The sequence below is a fragment of the Pleurodeles waltl genome, chromosome 1_2 (genome assembly GCF_031143425.1).
Source record: "Pleurodeles waltl isolate 20211129_DDA chromosome 1_2, aPleWal1.hap1.20221129, whole genome shotgun sequence".
In the NCBI taxonomy this organism is placed as follows: Eukaryota; Metazoa; Chordata; class Amphibia; order Caudata; family Salamandridae; genus Pleurodeles; species Pleurodeles waltl.
Genome location: NC_090437.1, coordinates 97,892,301 through 97,914,441, shown reverse-complemented (window position 1 = coordinate 97,914,441; position 22,141 = coordinate 97,892,301). Strand labels below are relative to the sequence as shown.

At 46.1% G+C, this 22,141-nt stretch overlaps 1 protein-coding gene across 2 annotated transcripts in view; it reads left to right on the top strand.

The window, feature by feature from the left end:
• The window catches only part of DNAH6 (dynein axonemal heavy chain 6), a 1,211,389-nt gene that overhangs the window by 954,745 nt on the left and 234,503 nt on the right, over window positions 1–22,141 (top strand). For both annotated transcript variants that reach the window (XM_069236637.1, XM_069236634.1), the window contains exons 59-60: window positions 17,786–17,966; window positions 19,407–19,586. In XM_069236637.1, the coding sequence (XP_069092738.1) occupies window positions 17,786–17,966; window positions 19,407–19,586 (361 nt within the window). The remainder of the gene's footprint in view (window positions 1–17,785; window positions 17,967–19,406; window positions 19,587–22,141) is intronic.

The window sequence follows — 22,141 nt, the reverse complement described above, 5'->3', positions numbered from 1 at the left end:
TGTAGATTCACATGCTATTAAATACAATACTTAGCAGAGATGCCTATCAAGTGGATAAATGTATGCTTCTTAAAGCTAATAAATTAACCAAGATCCCATGTCCTGCATTTCTGTCTGCATTTTAAAGACCTTCAAAAAAAGTCCCATGTAGCTGACTTTCATGTGCCCACTGTTGAACCTAGTCATTTCTGTAGGGTTACCCCAGACGTTTTGCCTTCCTCCTCTATTTTTTCTGACCTTTTTGTTGGCTTTTAGGACTTTTGGTACTTTACTACTGCTAACCTCTGCTAAAGTGCATGTGCTATCTCCCCTATTCACGATAACATTGGTTTACACCTGTTTGGCATATTTAATTTACTTGTAAGTCCCTTGTAAAGTGACATACCATATACCCAGGGCCTGTAAATTAGATGCTGCTAGTGGGCCTGCAGTACTGATTGTGCCCCCCACACAGGACACTGAGAACAGTGCAGGGCCACATTCAAAGGCAGAACTGCTTGAGTACTCGAGCAGATTACCATTTCACATATAGTAGGTGCACACGTGCTTCTATGCCCTACATGTTTGTTCATGAATGCACTAGTTTTAGCAAAACTCACAGAATTTTAACGTAACCAGCCTAATAGGAGTGCATGCACTGTGCCCTGTGTTTTTTTTTTTAATAAAGAACGTTATTGTTTTTAAAAAAAGGGAGAGTAAAATAATACAAACATAAAAGGGTTAATGTGTGACACCGATCGGTGCTTAGAGACAGTTGCTACCCCAACCCCAGGACAAGTCCTCGTAGACCATTTTAACAGTTGTTGTATTTCTCTGTAGAAATTTGATAAGACCATTCAGTAGGTGAGCAGGAGGAGCGACCCCCCCCCCCCCCCCCCCCAGAGTTCCGGTAACGGTGGAAGGCTCCTCATGTAGTATCCGGAGCTCTTAGTCCGTTTAAGTGCACATCGTTGCCGCCCATCCCCCACACACCTTATAGTAATTATTTGGGCAGCCTCTAGCTTCATACACCAATTTTTCACATCGGGCACACCAGTCCATGCCTCGCCTCCACTTAGCCAAGACCGGCGCTACTCCTGCCTTCCAGTTCGCCACTATGTCTCTCTTAGCCACCAGGCACGCCATTCCCAGGAAGATTCTCTCCGCTCTTCTTAACCCTATGTCCCCCATTATTCCAAACAAGAACGCCTCCGGCGCCATTTCAAGTTCACATCCCAGGACATCAGAAATCTCCTGAAGGACCGCCCTCCAGTAGGCCGCTATGGATGGACAGGACCATACCATGTGATAAAAGTCGGCATTCGGGGCCGAGCATCGGGGGCAGTCAGCCCGGGCCCTGAGGCCAGCCTTAAACAATCTAATGGGTGTGAGGTATGTTATGTGGAGATATTAGGATTGTATTAATCGGAAACAGGTGGCCATAGTCAGGGTGCGGGGGGACATTAATGCTTCTCTCCAATTTTCTTCTGCTATGGGGCCCAACCAGTCCTCCCACTTCCGGCGAGGCCCCTCGAGTGGGCGCGTTGTGTTAGCTATCAGGGAGCGGTATATCTGTGAGATACCTCCCCAACCCAGGCTCCCCATCAGCACCTTAGCCTCCATGGGGCTGTGTTCAGGTATAGAGTCTCCTACTTGGACGTGGGTCAGTAATGCATGACGGAGTTGTAGGTATCTATAGAATTGGGTTTTATTCAAGGAGAAGAGTCGCTGGAGATCTTCAAAGGATCGTAAATGTGAGCCGGCCCAAACATCTCCCAGTGTGGAAATTCCTATGTTATCCCAATTCCGGAATCCCTTCAGCGCTGAGGATTCTGCCAACCATTTCCTGTTCCACAATGGGGTTTGCTGGGTGAGGCGGCCCCACCAACCCGAGACCTTCTGGGCCTCCCGCCAGCCCAGAAAAAACTATTCTAGTCACTTCGGGCAATGATCGGGGGGCTGGGCGGCCGTATAGAATGTCAAGGATGGCAGGGTAGCCCAGTGTTTGAAGTTCCAGTCGATATGCTGGGTCCGACCAACCACCCCCCCCCCACCAGTCGTTTATCACGAGTAAATGCATTGCCAGATGGTAATAGTAAACTTTGGACATTCCCAGGCCTCCATCGAAGACATCTCTCTGACAGGTAGCTAGGGCTAATTTGGGGCGAGAGTCGGCCCATAGAAAATGACGCGCCACTGTTTCTATATCTTTGAACCATCTTCGATGAATTGGGTGTGGGAAGTTCTGCAATAGGTAGAGGAGCCTGGGGAGGATCATCATTTTATAAAGTGCTATTCTGCCGAGCAGGTTGAGGGGCAGGGCACGCCAACGGTGGAGATCTTCTTTAATGCGTCGGGTAAGTGGGGTGACGTTTAGCGCCCACACCAGCTCCGGCAGCAGAGACACCTGTATTCCAAGGTATCTAAAGCAGTTGCGCCTGATCGGGATGCTTTGCTGCCAGTCAATGCATTCTCTAGAGGAATGCAGGGGGACCAACAGGGACTTGCCGGGATTAAGTGCCAGGCCCGACGCCTCGAAGAAGAGACCCAAGAGCCGCAGAACTCGAGGAACGCTTTTGGCGGGGTTGGAAAGATATACGAGGACATCATCTGCATATAACACTACGCGGTCCTCTGGTCCGGCGGACCACGACCAGCCCTCAATCAAAGGGTCCTCCCTCAGCAGTTTCACCAGGGGCTCTATCGCAAGCGCGAAGGGCAGTGGGGACAGCGGACATCCCTGGCGGCTACCCCGACGTATGGGGAATTGGTCTGAGATCACCCTATTCACCAGGACGCGGGCGGTCGGGTTAGTGTAAAGGAGCTTCACCAGGCCGCGAAACCTGGGCCCGAAACAGTTGTTCAGCAGGACATGTTCCAGGTAGGACCAGTCAATGGTATCGAAGGCTTTCTCGAAGTCTAGTAAAAGGAGGGCTAGGGGTGATCAGGCGAGGCTTTCCCGGTGGGCCAGGGCCACGTGCAGGCGCCTGATGCAGTGTCTTGTGCTACGCGTGGGCATAAACCCACACTGATCAGGGTGCACCAGTAACGGGAGCACTTCTTTCAGTCTGGCAGCCAGGATTGTGGACAGTATTTTGATCTCAGTGTTTAAAAGAGAGATGGGACGGTACGCTGAGCAGTGCTGTGATGGTGGTTGGGTCTTCGGGATCACCACGATTGTTGTTTGGTCAATTCCTGCTGGAAAGCAGCCAGTTTTCTCGGCTTCTTCGCACATGCTTAGCAAATGAGGGCCCAGAATGTCTCCGCATCTACTGTACAGTTCCGCCGGGAACCCATCGGGACCAGGCGTCTTTCCCGGTGCCAACGCGGCTATCGCCTTATTGATCTTTTCAAGGCTTAGGGCTTCGTCTAGGTTTTCCCTGGTCGTTTGCAAAATCTTTGGGAGAGTGATTTCATTCAGGAGGGGGGATTCTCTTTCAGCCTCAGGTCGGGGGCGCTCTGCGTAGAGTAGAGTGTAGTAGGAGGCAAAACATTGTGTAATGTCACTTGGTTTCCTGGACAAAGCCCCTGATTCGTCATACCACTTCAGGGATAACTCTATTTGCTAGTGGTCGAGTGGTCAGCCAGTGTAAGAGCATCCCGTTTTTGTCCCCCCAGCCGTATATCCGGGCCGCTGATGCCCGCCAGAGATACTTTGCAGCCTCCAGCAATAGATGTTTAATCTCGTCTCTGACCGCAGTGAGCTGCCTCAGAGTAGGAGCTGAGGCAGAGACCGCCTGTTGGCGCTCGAGTCGCAGCACCCTGGCCTCGAGGTCCGACACCCGTGCCCTGCGAGCGCGTTCTTGCACATGAAGGTGCTGTCTGGCGTATCCCCGTAAGGTAGCTTTGCATGCAGCCCAGACCGTGCCCGGTGATCGTACCGACCCCATATTTTGTTCATAGTATTGGTTAAGATGGTTTCGGATCGCCAGTGTGTATTCGCCATCCTGTAGGTGCCATGGGCTCAAGCTCTAGGTCTAGCGCTGTGTGGGCTCCGCACCTCCCAGACGAACTTGTATTGGAGCGTGGTCAGAGACCCCCTGCGGCAGTATTTCAGCCCCAGCGACTCCGGTCACGTCCAAGCAGATATGGCGCCAGATACATCTAGTCTGGGATCCAGAACAGAGTTAAAGTCCCCACTGATTAGGGTTGTCCCTTGGGGGAGCCCCGACAGTATCCCACGGAGTACAAGTAGAAAATTGTCAAAGGCTGCCGGGGGGGGGCATAGGCGCTCACTAGGTTTATCGACCTACCGTGGAGCGAACCGGTCACAGCGGTCACTCTCCCCTGGGGATCAGTGTGGGTGGAAGTAACCGCCATGGGTAGTGAACGATGGAGCAGAATGGCCGTTCCCCTGGAGCCCCTCGAGAATCCAGAGTGATAGACTCTATCGTACCCTCCACTCGCCAGCATGGGGCATTTATTGCCCATTAAGTGGGTCTCTTGTAGTAATACTATTAAGGGGGCATGTCTGCGGAGTGTACTAAAGACTGCGGATCTCTTGAACTTGTCAAGAAGTCCGTTCACATTCCACGAGAGGACTTGTGTCTGAAGGGCAAGCGTGGAGCGCCAAGGTGTGTACAAGTGTTGAGGGCCCGCCTGTGGGTCTAGGGGCAACCGTCCCAAATAAGTGCCCTATGTTTTTTATGGTTATATGTCATGATTCATATATTTGTTTCTTGACAAATCTGCATAACCTGCAAAGTATTTATGATGTATGTTGTTTTTAGCCTCTAGTGAGCAGGATGAGTATTCTCTAAATAATTGCATTATTTATGATTCATGTCATTTTTGGTCTTGCTGGATGTATAATATAGCAATATATTTTTACATAATCCTGTGTGGAGTCTCTTTTGTGGTGTATTCATTGTGTTGCTGTGTGAGTGTGTTTCACAAACACTTTACACATTGCCTCTGATGATAAACCTGCCTGCTCTGTGCCAAGCTACCAGACGGTGAGCACAGGTTACCTTGGTGTGCATGTGACTTTCCCTGGCTAGGACTGCAGTCCCTACTTGGACAGGGCACATACCTCTTCCAACTACAGACCCAATTTCTAACACCCACCCGTGGTCTGTAACTGGATGTTCATACTAACATCAAATGTGATTATTGTCATTTTGACTATTTGATATTTATTCAGTAGAAGCACGATCTGCCATATTGGTGAGTAAATTCCCAACGTGGTGATCATTGATTTTCATACCTATCAGAGAAACATGTTGACCAGTCAAGTTAATTTAGGAAACATATTGCTAACTTTTCCAGTCTTATCCTAGAATACATTTCTTGTCCTAGGATGAAGTTTGATCTCCTTTAAAGTAGGCTCAACACATTAGCCATTCAAATTAAATAAAACTAGTCTAATAAAGGCTACTTCTAGTCTGCCTCAGTGGATGCCCCTATTATTGCTTTGGCTGACACACCTTTGGAGTTCCACAGATGAGGTCAGCTCTTCTCAGGACCACCCCAGTCAAGTCTATTGCATGCAACATTGGTGAAGCTGTAAAGGCAAAAACGTATTAGGGTTTGTCCTTTTAGACCTGTTTGGAGTCAGCATATGGCCAGGTGGATCTCTTGAACAGAAAGTAATGCAGCTGAGCACAGTTCAGCGGTTCATCACTGAAATATCAGTAACTTTGCTAGGAATCGCACTGAGGGGCTGATTCTCAAAGTTTTGAATGAAGAGGTATGGCTTACTTCAGGTTTACTCCAGGTTTAGGTGTGAGTTACACCTGGGTATTCTGCCCTGATTGACATGGCTCTTTCTGGGAGTAAGTGTGTCCTACTCCAGCTGTAGGGGTGACTTACTCATGAGTAACCCAGACAAAGACATACTGGCTTATGGTTTTCATGAGAAAGCTTTCTTAGTCATGGAAACTACTCAAAGAGAATGGAAGTATGACAATAAGTATGTAAACAAAACCTTTGTGAGCATTTTTGTTTCCCCGTTAATACTTTAGGTTTCATTTCACTGATGTTGCTTTGTTTCTGTTGCATCGATGATCGTATTACAAGTAATAATCGTTTTGTTTCAATGGTCTTTATTCGGTCATTAAAATGACCATAAAAGCACAACACAACAAAACATACAATCAATCAGCCTAAGACAATTTTCCAATTTCATAAAACATATTTCCTTCCCAGTTTGATAGCAGCAAAAATATAAGTAAGAACAGCAAAAAAATTCCGGAAAAGATAAACATTGAAAAAAAAAAATCCTTTACTTCTTGATAAAGGTAAAATACTCAACCTTTAAAATTGAGCATAACAAGCAAACTCTTAAGGTGAGGTGTAAAGTGCAAAATAACAAAAAATGTGCAGTAGATTGGGTGGAGAAACTTTACCCGGGCAGCATGGTATTTTATTTAAGTTCATTTGGTCTAGGATTCTAGACCATTTAAAATTTCCATGAATAACAATCTTACATAATAATTTTTAAAGTTAATAAAATTCATAATAACAATCATACATAATTCTAATAATACCAGTAGCCCACAATCAAAGAGATATAGCAGTGAGATCCTCAAAACTGGGCTTTTGAACATAGTAAAAAATAACTACAATAAATAAAACATAGATAGATAAAAAGAGAAAAGGTTATGATGAAAACTTGTGTCTGTCATTACAATAAGTACAACTGTTTCCTATCATAAGACCTGGCCTTGGCCAGTTAAAAAAACAGATAAAATTCACTTCCATAAATAAGATATTTTGTAAAATAGCATTTCGAATTCCAAGTGCAAAAATGTCTCTATAGACTTATAAAATCTCTACTGTTCATGTAAAGGGCTGCTGGTTTCTAGAGGCGTCAGTGTCGATTATGTCTCGATAAATCTCGCTCTATGGGCTATTTCCTAACCAACTCAGATACCCTTGGCTACGATAGATCTACGACGGATGAACCAAGCCTCTGATAAATATTTGGTAACTGAAGTAGCTACCAATGGAGATGTATCATATATACAGATTCTAGTGGCATTAGCTCTGTCCTGCAGTAATAAATTTTTACAGAGGGGGATGATCCACCTCCCTCTGGGACTCTTGTACAAGGGACAAAAAAATAGTATGTGCTCTATTGTTTCTTTACAGTGTTGGCAAAGAATACATCTATCAGTTGAAGGGTTAATAGTTGACCAGTGGGCCGTATAACTATTGGTAGGCAAAGTACCATATCTTAACTGGAGATATAAAGCACGAGCATACGGAGGCATAAAATGATTCAGGAAGTTCTCAGGCCAGGGCTCATGTTTAAATTGAAGAAATTCCATTGTTAGCCTACCCGCCCCCTTATGGTGCAAGGAATCTTCATTAATTTTCTCCCAATATCTTCTTTTGACGAGTTGCCTTGCATTATTGGGGATTAGTTGGGGATGTGTCCAGTAATGGGGGAATCCTATTTTACCCCAGGCGGCTTTCATCTCCTTCAGCCATGGGATTTTTTCCAGACTATGGGGAGAGGCAATAAGTTCCCTTATCGCCAGCCTGAATGGTTCAAGTTCAACGGTTTTCCATAAACGAATCCAGTAAGAAAGAGGTCTTAGGGCCGCTGTGGTTTTGATGCTATTTAAACCTAAATCAAGCCTAAGAGGGGTCATTGGTGTACCCATACTCAGCCGGGAAACCTGTCTCAAGAAGTGGTTTTCTTTAGTTTGCAAAATGTCCAGGTTTTTGTGCGCGCCCCAGAGTTCCGCTCCATATAGGGCCGCCGCCCGAATTTGAACATTATAAATCTCCGCAATTATATTCAAGGGGGGACTCAGAGCCTCTCTAGATCTGCGCACAAGGGCCCCACCTCTTTGTCTTATAATAAGTGCCCCTTTATCAATAGCTGCTTTCCATTTACCTGTGGTTGATAGTCTGATACCCAAGTAATCGAACTCTTCCACTTTCTCCAGCGGAATTGAGTTCATTTCAATTCTAGGACGCAGTTGTTTCCTTGAAGTACTATAAATCATAAGTTTCGTTTTCTTGACGTTTATGTCCAGACCATAGTCTCTACAAAAGACAGAGAATTGATTGACCAAATTTTGAATTCCCATTGGTGTTTTTGCTAACAGAATTGTGTCATCCGCATATAACAGGCATGGGATTTTTTTCCCAGCCAATTTAGGCGAGTCATTTATGCAATTCTCTAAGTAATGGATACAGTTATTAATGTAAAGCAGGAAAAGTGTGGGCGCCAGGACACAACCCTGTCTAACTCCTTTTTTAATAGCTACAGGATCAGTCAACTCACCCCCCTTACCGCATCTTATTTGAGCATAGGTGTTATCATGCAATCGGACGATAAGTTTCAAGAGGGCAGATGGAACCCCCATGTTGGAGAGTGTTGACCATAACATGTTTCTGGGGATCAAATCAAATGCAGCTCTGAGATCTATAAAGACTACATACAAATTTCCCCCTCCCAGGTCCACATTCTTCCATTTGATTGACAAGAATCTCAGGGCTTGATCTATGGTACTCACTGCATTTCTGAACCCCGCTTGTAAGTCAGAAAGAGCTGCAGACTCCGAAATCCATTCCTCAAGATGAAACAGAAGATGTTTTGCATACATTTTTTGGGAATTGTCAAGAAGACAAATCGGTCGATAGTTGGCCGGGATATTGGGGCTGCCTTTTTTGAAAATGGGTACTATTTCAGCCCCTCTCCAGGTAGGAGGGGCAGGAGCCCCTGCTGCAATTGCATTACAGATCAGATTAAAATATGGTGCCCATATATACTAGGGACTTATAAGTAAATTAATAGTCCAATCAGGTATGATTCCAGGTTACCATGTTTTAGGGGAGAGAGCATATGCACTTTAGCCCTGGTTAGCAGGGGTAAAGTGCGCAGAGTCTATAAACCAGCAAAAACAGTGTCCAAAAAGTGGAGGGAGGCAGGCAAAAAGTTAGGGGTGACTACCCTAAGGCTGTCAGGTCTAACATGTGTCCCCCCCCAGCTGAAAGTGGGGAGAGCTACCCGACCTCCTGGGAGCTCTCATCGCTAAGGCGGAAGTACCTGGAGAGACCATCAGCATTGGCGTGGTCAACCCCTGGGCGATGTTCCACCGTAAAGTCCATCCCCTGTAGGGAAATGGACCACCTCAAGAGTTTTGGATTCTCACCCCTCATCTGCATGAGCCATCTGAGGGGCCTGTGGTCTGTCTGAACCCGGAAGTGAGTCCCAAACAGGTAGGGTCTTAGCTTCTTCAGTGCCCAGACCACAGCAAAAGCTTCTCTCTCAATAGCACTCCACCTCTGTTCCCGTGGTAATAGCCTTCTGCTAATAAAGACTACCGGTTGATCTCTACCCTCCTCATTTCGCTGTGCTAGGACTGCCCCTATGCCATGCTCTGAAGCGTCTGTCTGCACGATAAATTCCTGGGAGTAGTCAGGGGCCATGAGCACGGGGGCTGTGCACATGGCTTCCTTCAGGGCGTCAAAGGCTTTCTGACAAGCCTCTGTCCAATTCACCAACCTAGGTTGTTTCTTGGAAGTGAGTTCTGTCAAGGGTGTTACAATGGTGCCATAGCCCTTGACAAATCTACGGTAGTATCCTGTGAGGCCTAGAAAGGCTCTCACCTCAGTCTGCGTTCGTGGTGGTTGCCAGGCCTTGATAGTTTCAATCTTGGCCTGGAGTGGCTGCACCTTGCCTCCATCCACTAGGTGTCCCAAGTACACCACGGAACACTGCCCAATCTGGCACTTACTAGCCTTGATGGTCAGGCCTGCCTGTTGCAGGGCCTGAAGCACCTCCTTGAGGTGAAGCAGGTGTTCCTCCCAGCTGGAACTGTAGACAGCTATGTCATCCAGGTAGGCTGCACAGAAGGCATCCTTGCCAGCTAGGACCCCGTTAACCAACCGTTGGAAGGTAGCAGGGGCATTCTTCAACCCAAATGGCATCACCCGGAACTGGTAATGGCCATCAGGGGTTGAAAATGCGGATCTTTCCTTGGCCCCCTCAGTCAGGGCGATCTGCCAGTACCCTGAAGTAAGATCAAACGTACTCAGGAACTTGGCAGCGCCTAGCCTGTCCACGAGCTCATCAGCTCGGGGGATGGGGTGAGCATCAGTCCGGGTGACTGAGTTGAGACCCCGGTAGTCCACACAGAACCGGAGTTCTGGCTTCGCACCTGGGGCAGTAGCCTTAGGGACCAACACCACTGGGCTGGCCCAGGGACTACTGGATTTCTCGATAACCCCTAGAGTCAACATCTTGGAGACCTCCTCCTTGATGCTGGCCTTCACCTTATCCGACAACCTGTAAATTTTGTTCTTCACAGGGAGACTGTCACCAGTGTCAATATCATGAACACAGAGGTGGGTCAGTCCAGGAGTAAGGGAGAACAGGGGGGAGAACTGCTCCAACAGCTCATAGCAGTCTCCTTTCTGGTTTAGAGTCAGGGAGTCAGACAGAATGACCCCGCTTACTGACCCATCACCTTCTTGGGCAGAGAGGAGGTCGGGGAGAGGTTCACTCTCCTCTTCCGTTCCTTCATCTGTGACCAGAAGCATGTTGATCTCCGACCTTTAAAAATGAGCTTTTAGTCGGTTCACATGGAGCACCCTTAGGGGATTCCTAGGGGTTTGGAGGTCCACTAGGTAAGTGGCCTCCCCTTTCCGCTCCTTTATTTCAAATGGGCCAGACCAGCGGTCCTGGAGAGCTCTGGGCTCTACTGGCTCCATTACCCACACTTTGTCTCCAGGTTGAAACTCTACCAGGGTGGCCTTCTGGTCATACCAGTGTTTCATCACCTCTTGACTGGCCTCAAGGTTACTTTGGGCCTCTTTCCAGAAGCAGGTCATCTGGCTGCGGAGGGCCAACATATAGCTGACCACATCCTGAGGGGGTGTCTTTGGAGCTTTCTCCAATCCCTCCTGGACAATGCTTAAGGATCCCCTGACAGGGTACCCGTAGAGAAGCTCAAAGGGACTGAACCCTACCCCCCTCTGGGGGACCTCTCTGTAAGCAAAGAGAAGGCATGGTAAGAGGACGTCCCACTTACGCCTCATGGCCTCAGGGAGGCCACCAATCATGCCTTTCAGGGTCTTGTTGAATCTCTCCACAAGACCATTAGACTGGGGGTGATAGGGTGTGGTGAACTTGTAAGTTACACCACACGCATCCCACAGAGACTTCATGTATGCAGACATGAAGTTAGTGCCTCTGTCAGACACTATTTCCTTGGGGAATCCCACACGGGTAAATATCCCCATCAGGGTTCTGGCCACCACCTGTGCAGTTACGGTCCTCAGAGGGATTGCCTCTGGGTAACGGGTGGCATGGTCCACCAAAACCAGGATGAACCTGTTGCCTAAGGCAGTTTTGGGGTCCAAGGAACCAACAATGTCGATGCCCACCCTTTCAAAGGGGGTGCCAACGACAGGAAGGGGAATCAGGGGGGTTTTAACCCTTTTTCCTGCTTTACCACTGGCCTGGCAGGTAGGACAAGATCTGCAGAACTTATCTGAGTGTGTCCTCATTTTGGGCCAATAAAAGTGGGTGACAAGCCTGTTAAAGGTCTTGCCCTGCCCCAAATGTCCTGCCAGGGGAATGTCGTGAGCCAGACCCAGTAGGAAGGTTCGGTAACATTGGGGGACCACCAGCATACGTGCTGCCCCAAAGGCCGGAACCTTAGGCTCACTGTAGAGGAGATCATTCTCCCAATATAGGTGGTGATTGCCAGAGGCGTCGCCTGCTGCCTGGTTTGAGGCTTGCTTCCTCAAACCTTCCAGAGTGGGACATTCTTTCTGCGCCTTGCAGAATTCCTCCCTGGTGGGTCCACCCTCAACTTGCCAGCCAGCAAGCTCAGGTAAGTCACCTAGGGCGGCAATGTCTTCCCCAGCTGGCTCGGGAGCCTCCTCCTCAGGAGCCCCGTCAGCCACTGTGGGAACTTATGGGGCCGGTTTCCCGCGCTCCTGGTCCCTCCTCCTGGCAGCTCTCTGGGCCATCGTTCCAGGCTCCAGGTGCCCTTGACTTCGCTCTCGGTCAGCCATGGACCGTGTGGTCATGCAGACCCACTCAGGTAACCCTAACATCTCCAGGTGAGACCTGAGCTCCACTTCTTTCCAAGCAGTGTGCTCAAGATCATTGCCTAACAGACAATCTACAGGCATGGCAGGACTCACAGCTACTTTCAGAGTACCAGAGACCCCCCCACTCAAAGGGAACCAGAGCCACCGGTAGGTGACTCTCGCGATTGTCAGCGACTCTGACCTGGTGGAATGTATTAGGTACTATCTGCTCTGTTGACACCAGCTGACTCTTGATAGTAGTCATACTGGCTCCTGTGTCACGCAGAGCCTCCACCTTCTGCCCATCAATGGTGACCCACTGCCGGTACTTGGACGTATTTCTGGGCATGTGGGCCTTGGGTACCATTTCTCCTTCTCCCGGGGACACTAGGGAAATCTCTACCTGCTCCCCAAAGCTATTTGGGTCCATCTCCCCCCCGAGCGCTACACTAGTCAACCCAGGTGCCTGTCCGGTAGTGGACGGTGCCCTCTTGGGGCACTGTGGATCGCCTTTGTAGTGACCATACTGGTAACACTCCATGCATTTGGGGCTAGATTTCCCTGACTTGTCATATGTCCCTGGCTTTTTCCCAAATTTGGAAAAGGAAGGGTTGCCACCCCCTCCCCGGGAATTCTTTTGGGGGCCTTTGGAGAGTTCCTTATCTGCAAGTTTATCTCCCCCCTCTTTCTTCTGTTGGGAACCCTGACCACCTTTGTGGGAGTCCCCCCCAGGTACCTTCTTGGACACTCTGGTGCTAACCCAGAGGTCCGCCTCCTCAGCAAGCTTCCTGGGATCAGTCAGCTTACTATCCACTAGGTGCTGGCGCAAATCTGTATAAGTAGTATTAAGCATATGCTCTCTCAGAATCAAGTTATATAAACCTTTATAATCTGCTACTTTGTTGCCCCGCACCCATCCATTCAGTGCCTTACTGGAGAAATCAAAGAAATCTACCCATGTTTGTGTGGTTTGTTTGGTGCTGTCCCTGAACCTCTGACGGTATCCCTCAGGGGTCAGCCCAAACTTGGCAAGTAAAGTGGCTTTCTGAAGTGGGTATGTGTTTTGATCAGGTTGATCCAATGTGAGAAGTGTGTCCCTCCCCAATGGCGGCACATAACCCCACATAGCTACCCCCCATTGCCCTTCAGGAACCTCATGAGCCCTTAGTGCAACTTCATAAGCAGCTAACCATTTATCTATGTCATCTCCCACCACAAAACTGGGCACCACATTTTTGGGTATACGAACCTTTTTTTCTCCAGCAGGTCCTTTCTGTATGCTGCCACCATTATTGCTGGATTCAGACTGTCTCCCCTTGATCTCCAGTTCTTTGAGACTCAGTTCATGAGCCAACAATAGTTTCTTTTCAGCCAAAGCTCTTTCAGCTTCCACCTGTTTGGCTGCTCTTTCAGCTTCCTCTTGAATCTGTTTGGCTGTTCTTTCAGCCTCAGCTTGTTTGGCTTCTCTTTCTGCCCTCCTCTCCTCCTGTTGAGCCTCAATTTTCAGTTTTGCCATTTGCAATTGGAACTCCCTTTCCTCTCTCCTTTCCTCTGCGGTCAGGCTTTGCATAGAGACACTGCTCTCTGGTCTGGAAGGGGGCACAATTGCAGTGGTAACACCATCCACAGATAGTGAAAATTCCTCTGAGGGGCCATGTTCTGGCTCCTCTTCCTCATCATCCTCTAAATGGGCTTCTGCCCAGGCCCTCAGCGCCACTTGGAAGTCCTCCTTTCTGGAGGCCCCTTGGGTGGGTACCTTCAATGCCCTGCAGAATCCTCTTAGTTGTTTGACCGTATATGTATCCAACTGGACTAGGTCAAAGTCCCCTGTCTGAGACCCAGTCAGAGACATGTTGAGTGAGGATTTAGTTTTTGAAAATTGTCAGGAAAAAAGTCGGATTTTCAAAAAAGAGATAACAACCAAGTTGACCTTCAACTGTGGGTAGGTAGTGAAATACTTAGCTACTGTATGTCACTGCACAAATACAAGTCCTATCCTCACCGCTGATCACCAATGTTAGAAATGGGGTTTTTGGTTGGCAGTCAGGTTACCCTCTGTCCAAGCAAAAGCCCTCACTCTAGTCAGGGTAAGCCACACACTATCCAAGATTATCCTGTGCCCACCCTCTGGTAGCTTGGCACGAGCAGTCAGGCTTAACTTAGAAGGCAATGTGTAAAGTATTTGTGCAATAAATCATACAAAACCACCATATAGCACCATAAAAATACACCACACAGTGTTTAGAAAAATATATAATATTTATCAGGATATTTGTAGGTCAAAAAAGAATAAAGTTGCAATGGAAAATTGTAGAAATATCACAGGGAAGTGATATAAAGTGTCTTAAGTCTTTAGAATATAAACACAGTCTCTTTCAAGCACAAGTACCTGGTTGGGAGTGGAAAAATCTCCTCAGAGGGCCACAAGAGAAGAGGTGCGTGGAAAAAGGGTGTGTGCGTCGATTTCTCCCCAGCACACAGGGACTTGCGTCGTTATTTTCCATGCTGGGAAGTCGGCGTCGTTTTCCGGCGCGCGGACAGTCTCTTTCTGTGGATCGCGGGGATTACCAGATGTCCCGGGTCTGTGCGTGGATTTTCCTGCTTGTTCTCCGACTGCGCGTCGGTCTGCGGGGCTGTGCGTCGAAATTACGATCTCACGGCAGGCGTCGCGTCGATTTCTCCTCTAGACTTCGATCTGCGGGGCTGCGCGTTGAAATTACGATCTCACGGCAGGAGTTGCGTCGATTTCTCCTCTAGAGGTCGGGCGGCGTTGTCCTTGCGAGGCCATGCGTCGGATCTTCGATCGTCCCAAGAGCGTCGCGTCGATCAGCGTCGGAGTGCGGCGTTTTTCTCGCCGCGAAACAAGCTGTGCGTCGAAATTTTCGGCGCACGGAGCGTCCAAGTAAAAGAGAGAAGTCTTTTTGGTCCTGAGACTTCAAGGAACAGGAGGCAAGCTCTATCCAAGCCCTTGGAGAGCACTTTCACAGCCAGACAAGAGTTCAGCAAGGCAGCAGGGCAACAGCAAGGCAGCAGTCCTTTGTAGAAAGCAGACAGGTGAGTCCTTTGGGCAGCCAGGCAGTTCTTCTTGGCAGGATGTAGTTTCTGGTTCAGGTTTCTTCTCCAGCAAGTGTCTGATGAGGTAGGGCAGAGGCCCTGTTTTATACCCAAATGTGCCTTTGAAGTGGGGGAGACTTCAAAGAGTGGCTAAGAAGTGCACCAGGTCCCCTTTCAGTTCAATCCTGTCTGCCAGGGTCCCAGTAGGGGGTGTGGCAGTCCTTTGTGTGAGAGCAGGCCCTCCACCCTCCCAGCGCAGGAAGACCCATTCAAAATGCAGATGTATGCAAGTGAGGCTGAGTACCCTGTGTTTGGGGTGTGTCTGAGTGAATGCACAAGGAGCTGTCAACCAAGCCCAGCCAGACGTGGATTGTAAGGCACAGAAGGATTTAAGTGCAAAGAAATGCTCATTTTCTAAAAGTGGCTTTTCTAGAATAGTAATATTAAATCCGACTTCACCAGTCAGTAGGATTTTGTATTACCATTCTGGCCATACTAAATATGACCTTCCTGCTCCTTTCAGATCAGCAGCTGCCACTTCAACAGTGTATGAGGGCAGCCCCAATGTTAGCCTATGAAGGGAGCAGGCCTCACAGTAGTGTGAAAACGAATTTAGGAGTTTTACACTACCAGGACATATAACTACCCAGGTACATGTCCTGCCTTTTACCTAAACAGCACCCTGCCCTAGGGGTTACCTAGGGCACATATTAAGGGTGACTTATATGTAGAAAAAGGGGAGTTCTAGGCTTGGCCAGAACTTTTAAATTCCAAGTCGATGTGGCAGTGAAACTGCACACACAGGCCTTGCAATGGCAGGCCTGAGACCAGGAGAAGGGGCTACTTAAGTGGGTGGCACAACCAGTGCTGCTGGCCCACTAGTAGCATTTAATTTACCAGCCCTATGCACATAGAGTGCACCTTACTAGGGACTTATAAGTAAATTAATAGTCCAATCAGGTATGATTCCAGGTTACCATGTTTTAGGGGAGAGAGCATATGCACTTTAGCCCTGGTTAACAGGGGTAAAGTGCGCAGAGTCTATAAACCAGCAATAACAGTGTCCAAAAAGTGGAGGGAGGCAGGCAAAAAGTTAGGGGTGACTACCTTAAGGCTGTCAGGTCTAACATCTGGTCTTGACTTATATAAATCGCCTGGAATCTTATCTGGGCCAGGCGCCTTACCCCAGTTCAGTGAATCTATTGCTGCTCTTGTTTCGGTTAGGGTAAATATAATCGGAGTGAGCTCTTGTGTTGTAGAAGCAACAGGGGCCCCAAGAGATGCTTCGGATGGTCCTTCATATAATTGCCCAAAATGCTCCACCCATGCTGCAGAGAGAATTGAGGAGCCAGGTGCAGAGGGAGAATCTCTACAGTCATCTGCTTTTAACCTCCAGAACCTGGACGTATCGTTTGATTTGGCAGTCTCCAGGATAGTAGCCAGGATAGTAGCCCATCTGGCAGCATGGTAAAGATGCAAACCAAGTCACAGAACAAGAAAAGGCAACTAAAACGTCTATTGTGTTTAATTTTAGCCTAGGTAAGTAGAATCTGTGCTCTGGATTTTCTATCCATTTTAGAAGTGGTAGAGATTTGTATATAATTCAATACTGAAGCCATAACTAAAGCTGTCACCAATCCAGCCTTCTCCCTTTATGAGGGATATTGTCGCTTTACTAAGGCTTTTGTTTGTGGTCCATCCTGTCTGGTGAATCGAAAAGTGTTCCGAGTTCTAAGTTAGAAAGGGTGTTTCTTACATAGGCCAACCATGGGATAGAGATGTTGTTACTTAAATTTAAACAATCCTCCAACACACACCTAGAAAAGCTGGCTGCAATAGAAGTGGGGCCCTATTAACAATACCTTCCAAATACCCCATACCCAGTTCAAGATGCGAAATGAAGCTAGAGGTGGGTTTGGGGAAATTTGTTCTCAGTTGCAAGTTGTTTCTCCAGGGATTCATAACCCCACACACCTTCTCCATAGGTTCCTATGGAAAGGTATTTACTCTTATAAAGTTGAGTCATCTCATTTATATGCGTGTAGCCCAATTTTCATGCAAATTAAAAAAATTCAGTCACAAGCTATCCCCCTTTTTCAGAATTCTTTGATTTATTATTCAACCCCGGGTCAAATCGGCATCAAATAAAATACTTAGGTAATTAAAATGGGAGATCTTGGCAAATGGAGTTTCCCCTGTAGAAGAGCTTTTACGTTTTTTTTTTTTTTTTCGGGCCTCTAGTTAGAATAAAAGGTTTTTGATAGTTCACTTTAAGAATGAAATTAGTCATAAAAGTATTAAAACCATTTAAGAACTTTTGCAAGCCATTCAATGTTCGTGCAATTACAACTGCATCATCCACATAAAGTAAAACTGGGACTGGATTAGAGCAAATTCTCGCAATGGTATTACTACAAGAGCCCAGGGCTAAATCAAAAGCATTCAGATAAAATAAAAACAGGAATGGGTCTAAAATACAGCCCTGCCTTACCCCTCTTGCCACCATTAAGGGGAGTGTACACTCTCCATGATGTGTGTAGCAAATACTAGTAATTGTACCCCAGTGGAGATGCCTAAAGATGTTCAGCAAGTGGGGTTTCCATTCCTGCAAGCTCTATCAATTCCCATAATTTCCCCCTGTCTAACAAGTCAACTGTTGAATCATCAATTCAGTGGTAAGAACAAAATAGAGAATACATTAGATTTGTTTCTACATTTATTTTCTTATAAATTATTTTAATTTCATTTCTAGTGATGTGGTACGATTAGAAAGACCTGATCTAGAGGAACAACGAAACCAGCTAATAATAAGAATAAATTCTGATAAAAACCAACTGAAAGCAATAGAGGACAGAATTCTAAAGCTCCTATTTGCTTCGGAGGGGAATATTTTGGACAACGAAGAGCTAATCAACACACTACAGGAATCAAAGGTTTGTGCAAGATGTGACTTTTTTATGTGCATGTACATAAAGTAGTGCATTAAAACCATATATTGTGACTGGCAAAAAACAAACATTCCTCCAATGTCAATATTATTACATAGTTTTGTACAAAACTTTACAATCAGAAATACGTAGGAAATTACATATTTCTCAGTAAAACAGAATTAGCCTTGAACATTGGGTAATGAGACAAATAAAAATGAAGATCTTTGTTAAAAGAGAGAAGCGACTGGATAACTGGTCAATGGGCAATTGTTTGCCTACAAGGTGATTTATTCACACTGTCCTGGGATTAAGGATAAGCAGCACTGGGTCCCCACACCCCCACCTAACACAAGTGGGGAAAATGTTCTAAGATACATTTTACCTTTTATGTTCTTGGACAGATTTACCTTACAAGAACAGGTTCAAGCTGAACTCTATATATTTACAGTTTGGAAGTAGAGCATTTAGTGATTTCATCCGCTTTAGTTTATGGTCTGAGATCGCTCAGATATATGCAAAACGGTTACATTAATGACCATCGTCTGCAGGAAATTAAACTAGCTGATGCTTAAATTATGTTTGTTTCATTGCTGCTTTGTCTAGAAGCATTGTTTGCTGATGATGAAGATGAGTTCATTTTAATGTATTAACTTTGTTTTCATTCTTGCATTATCTGTTCATGACGATTTGTATTAAATCGAAAACGTTCATGACTTAGATTATAATTACTATTGTGGTCATTGCATTGTACTATTCAGGTTTTCCAACGTTTAGTAGGATTTTCAGTGCTAATGGGGCCCCACTCAGATGGGGAAAGATGTTATTTTTAATTATCGGGGATACAAAAGTATTGATTAATTTAAGATATTGCGAATATTTTGAATGCGAAAAGATAGTTAATGTTTTGTATACCTCTTTATTTATTTTGTGCTTTGTACTTATTTCAATGTTTGTGACTTCTTAGGCATTCACGATTGTGAAGTTGTGGATAATTCTATTAATTGAAATGGTATAATTGGACAAAAAGTTACAGAACATCCAGCTGCACGGGTGTGTGCTACCTGGGAGACATCTCTAGCAACGACCAATGTGACGGCTGCTTTAGCATTGTTGATAGCACAACACTCTAGTGAACTGCAATGTTAAATGTCAGATAAAGAGGCTGACGTTGAATAGGGACTTTTGTAAATGTGTAGGTTCCCAAGTTTTAAACAAGTGAAATGTTCTTAGCTTGCAGACTTCCGAGTTTATCAGGGCGTGGACGCTTTTGCAAATGTGGCATTCTGAAGAATGAAACATACAAGTGTATTAATGCGCGGAAAGTTTATCCATGGAATGAAAAGTGCTGAAAATGACAGCGACGGTCAGCATTCATCTCACAAGTAGCCAAGCAGTCAGAGTTTGCTTGACCAACTTCTGTCTCTTGTAATACTTCTCCTACAGATCACCTCGGGTGCAATAAAAACAAGGCTGCAAGAGGCTGAAGCCACTGAAGAGAAAATAAACACTGCCCGAGAGAAGTATCGCCTGGTAGCTACACAAGGATCTGTCATGTACTTTGTCATCGCCAGTCTTTCAGAAATAGATCCTATGTATCAGTACTCCCTGAAGTACTTCAAACAGGTTTGTGTCTTTTTAATTATACTTGTTTTGCAGCGACCTTCTTTTGTATGGATATATGAAATATCTCCATAGCTTTTAGATATCCCTCAATATAAACTGGGAGAGCTTTGCAGTAATAACAGACTGTAAGACCAAAGGGTGAGGAAGTCCTTTGTACATACAAAGAGCTTTTCATCCGGGGAACATCACATTTCAACAGTTGTGCTGGTTCATTTCCTACTAGTGATTGTGGAAATGAACATTCATTGGAATGGTGCTGCTATAGCAATGTTGTAATTTCTGAGAACAGAGAGAACTGCAATAGTAAACCCACTCAAGGGGCGGGAACTGGGTGTTCCAAGGAGTGGTTGACTTGGAAATGTGTACATTTTTTGGACATTCTCGAACTTCTATCTTGACCCCTTTCTGCCTGAAAATGGTTGGAGATTATCTCCCTTTTCATAACAGAAAGCACTCCCCTTCCCCCCCGGGTTTGCTGAGGTTTAGGGGAAAGGGCTTTCTCCGCAGGGAAAATGTTTTCAAAGCTGGGGGGGGAGGGGAGTACATTTGCGCAGGATGCTTCATTCTCTTCATATGGAATTTTCCCTTCCAGAGAGATCTACACAGTTGGAATAGGAGTGTTTGGAAACAGTTAACTTTTCCAAAAGTGTGCCTGGAAAGCTTCACTTGGATTTCCAGACTTACTTCTGTGAATCAAGTGCACTAAGGAGGCAATCTAAATTTTCATCAATCAATCAGTTTTTATAAAGCACAACTACTCATCCGTGAGGGGCTCAAGGCGCTTGGTGGTGGGTCCGGGCCTCATTCGAACAGCCATATCTTGAGGTTCTTCCTGAAGATGGTGAATAATGGGCTTTGTCTGAGGTGCATGGGCAAGTTGTCAATAGTAAACCCTCGTAAAAATCATGTAGAGGGAGAAATATGGCATTGGCTGCTCTTTTTGGTTGTCTTTATCTAATATTGACTTACACTTGGGAACAACATACATATGTTGTTTTCGTCAGGTACTTTTTATGTGTCCTATATGAAACACATTTTCTGTTTATGATGGAAAGCATTTATGCGCTGCAAGGCATTGTCTGTGCTATCACAATGTATAACACAATGCAATTAAGTCAAATTGTCACAAATATTTCCATGGTTGTCCCTGTTTAGAGGTGACTGGACCATATTACAGGGTGGAAGTGGTCTGTGTTGGAATTTTTAATGTTTAGCCTAAGGGCACTGACATTGTATCTTGACTCCATTGCAGCACCCAGGTTAACCTACTTGGGGCGAGAGCATCTTTGGTAAAACTGCTGCCTTGAAGGAGCCCTGTTTTGCTAATGTTCAAGAACAACTTTCATTTTTTGCAGTGCTGCTATAAACAGCTGTAGCTACTATGGGTGGACCTATTATTTTCAACGAATAATGTATACTTAGAGTGAGCTTGGGGTCAGTCCCTTTGTCCTGAATGGATGTCTTTGTTGCCTATTTCAGTCGTCTGCTTCCTGATTCAGTAGTTTTCCTCCCTGTTCTTGTGTTTGTTCTGCAAATATACTAGCAGTTAAAAGAAATGATTGCTGTCTGCAGCAGAATTTCCATGCACGTGGGCAGACATTGAGATGTTTGAAATGTACCCCTGATGAGGAGGTACATTGTAATTATCCACATCCTGTGGGCGTGCTGTGGAGGTATCCTTGCATGTCAGGTGTCTTATGCTAACCCTGTTGTATTATTTGTATCCTATATTCTTGGCAGAGATTTTCAGAGGTTAATCTGCGGATATTTTGTGGGTTACTTCACTCTAGATACAACCGATTCACCTCCACCCTTCTCAGCTGATTTACCTCTGCCTATTGGTGGTAACAATTGTAGATTTGGCTGAGTTAACTCCGCACCTGCATTTCTTCCAGTCGTGGTAGGATTACCACATCAGCCATGCTTCCCCATCACCACACTCCTCCAAATCCAGACTCGTGTATTCCAAAATTCTGATGAAATAAACCACATATGAAAATAAAATAAAATAAAATATGCTGGAGTACGAAACAGAATAGCGAGGAGCCTACCAATACAGAGAAGCAGCCACACCCTTGAAAAAGACCAAGCATCACTTAAAAACCGTGGAGTGAGATGAGGATGTGTGGGGGAGTACCAGGGATCAACAAATGAGATGAGCGGAGAGAGGTGTCGGAGGCAGGGGAAATGGGGATGGGGAAGGATTTAATGCCAGTGAATGTATGTGGAACTCCCTTTTTAGGGTGTTTATATTTGTGAAATCCCATGGGCTAATGCCAACACTGGTGGACTGCCCTGCTGGCCAATTTCTAAGTACATCGGAACCAATGGGTGAAGTGGGCTAAAGCAGTGGCCGGAGGGGGCTCCCCAGAAGCCCCTGTCTGTATAACATAGCTGTAGGTGTGTGTGTGTATTTTGTGTGTTGTGTTAAGTGTTGTGTGCGGTCTGTTGTGTGTTCCGTAATGACAATATTTCTTTCCAAACGCAGTAGGATAATCCTGTACAAACTACAACTCACTCCCACAAGTCTTTTTTTTAAATTACCCAATTTGACT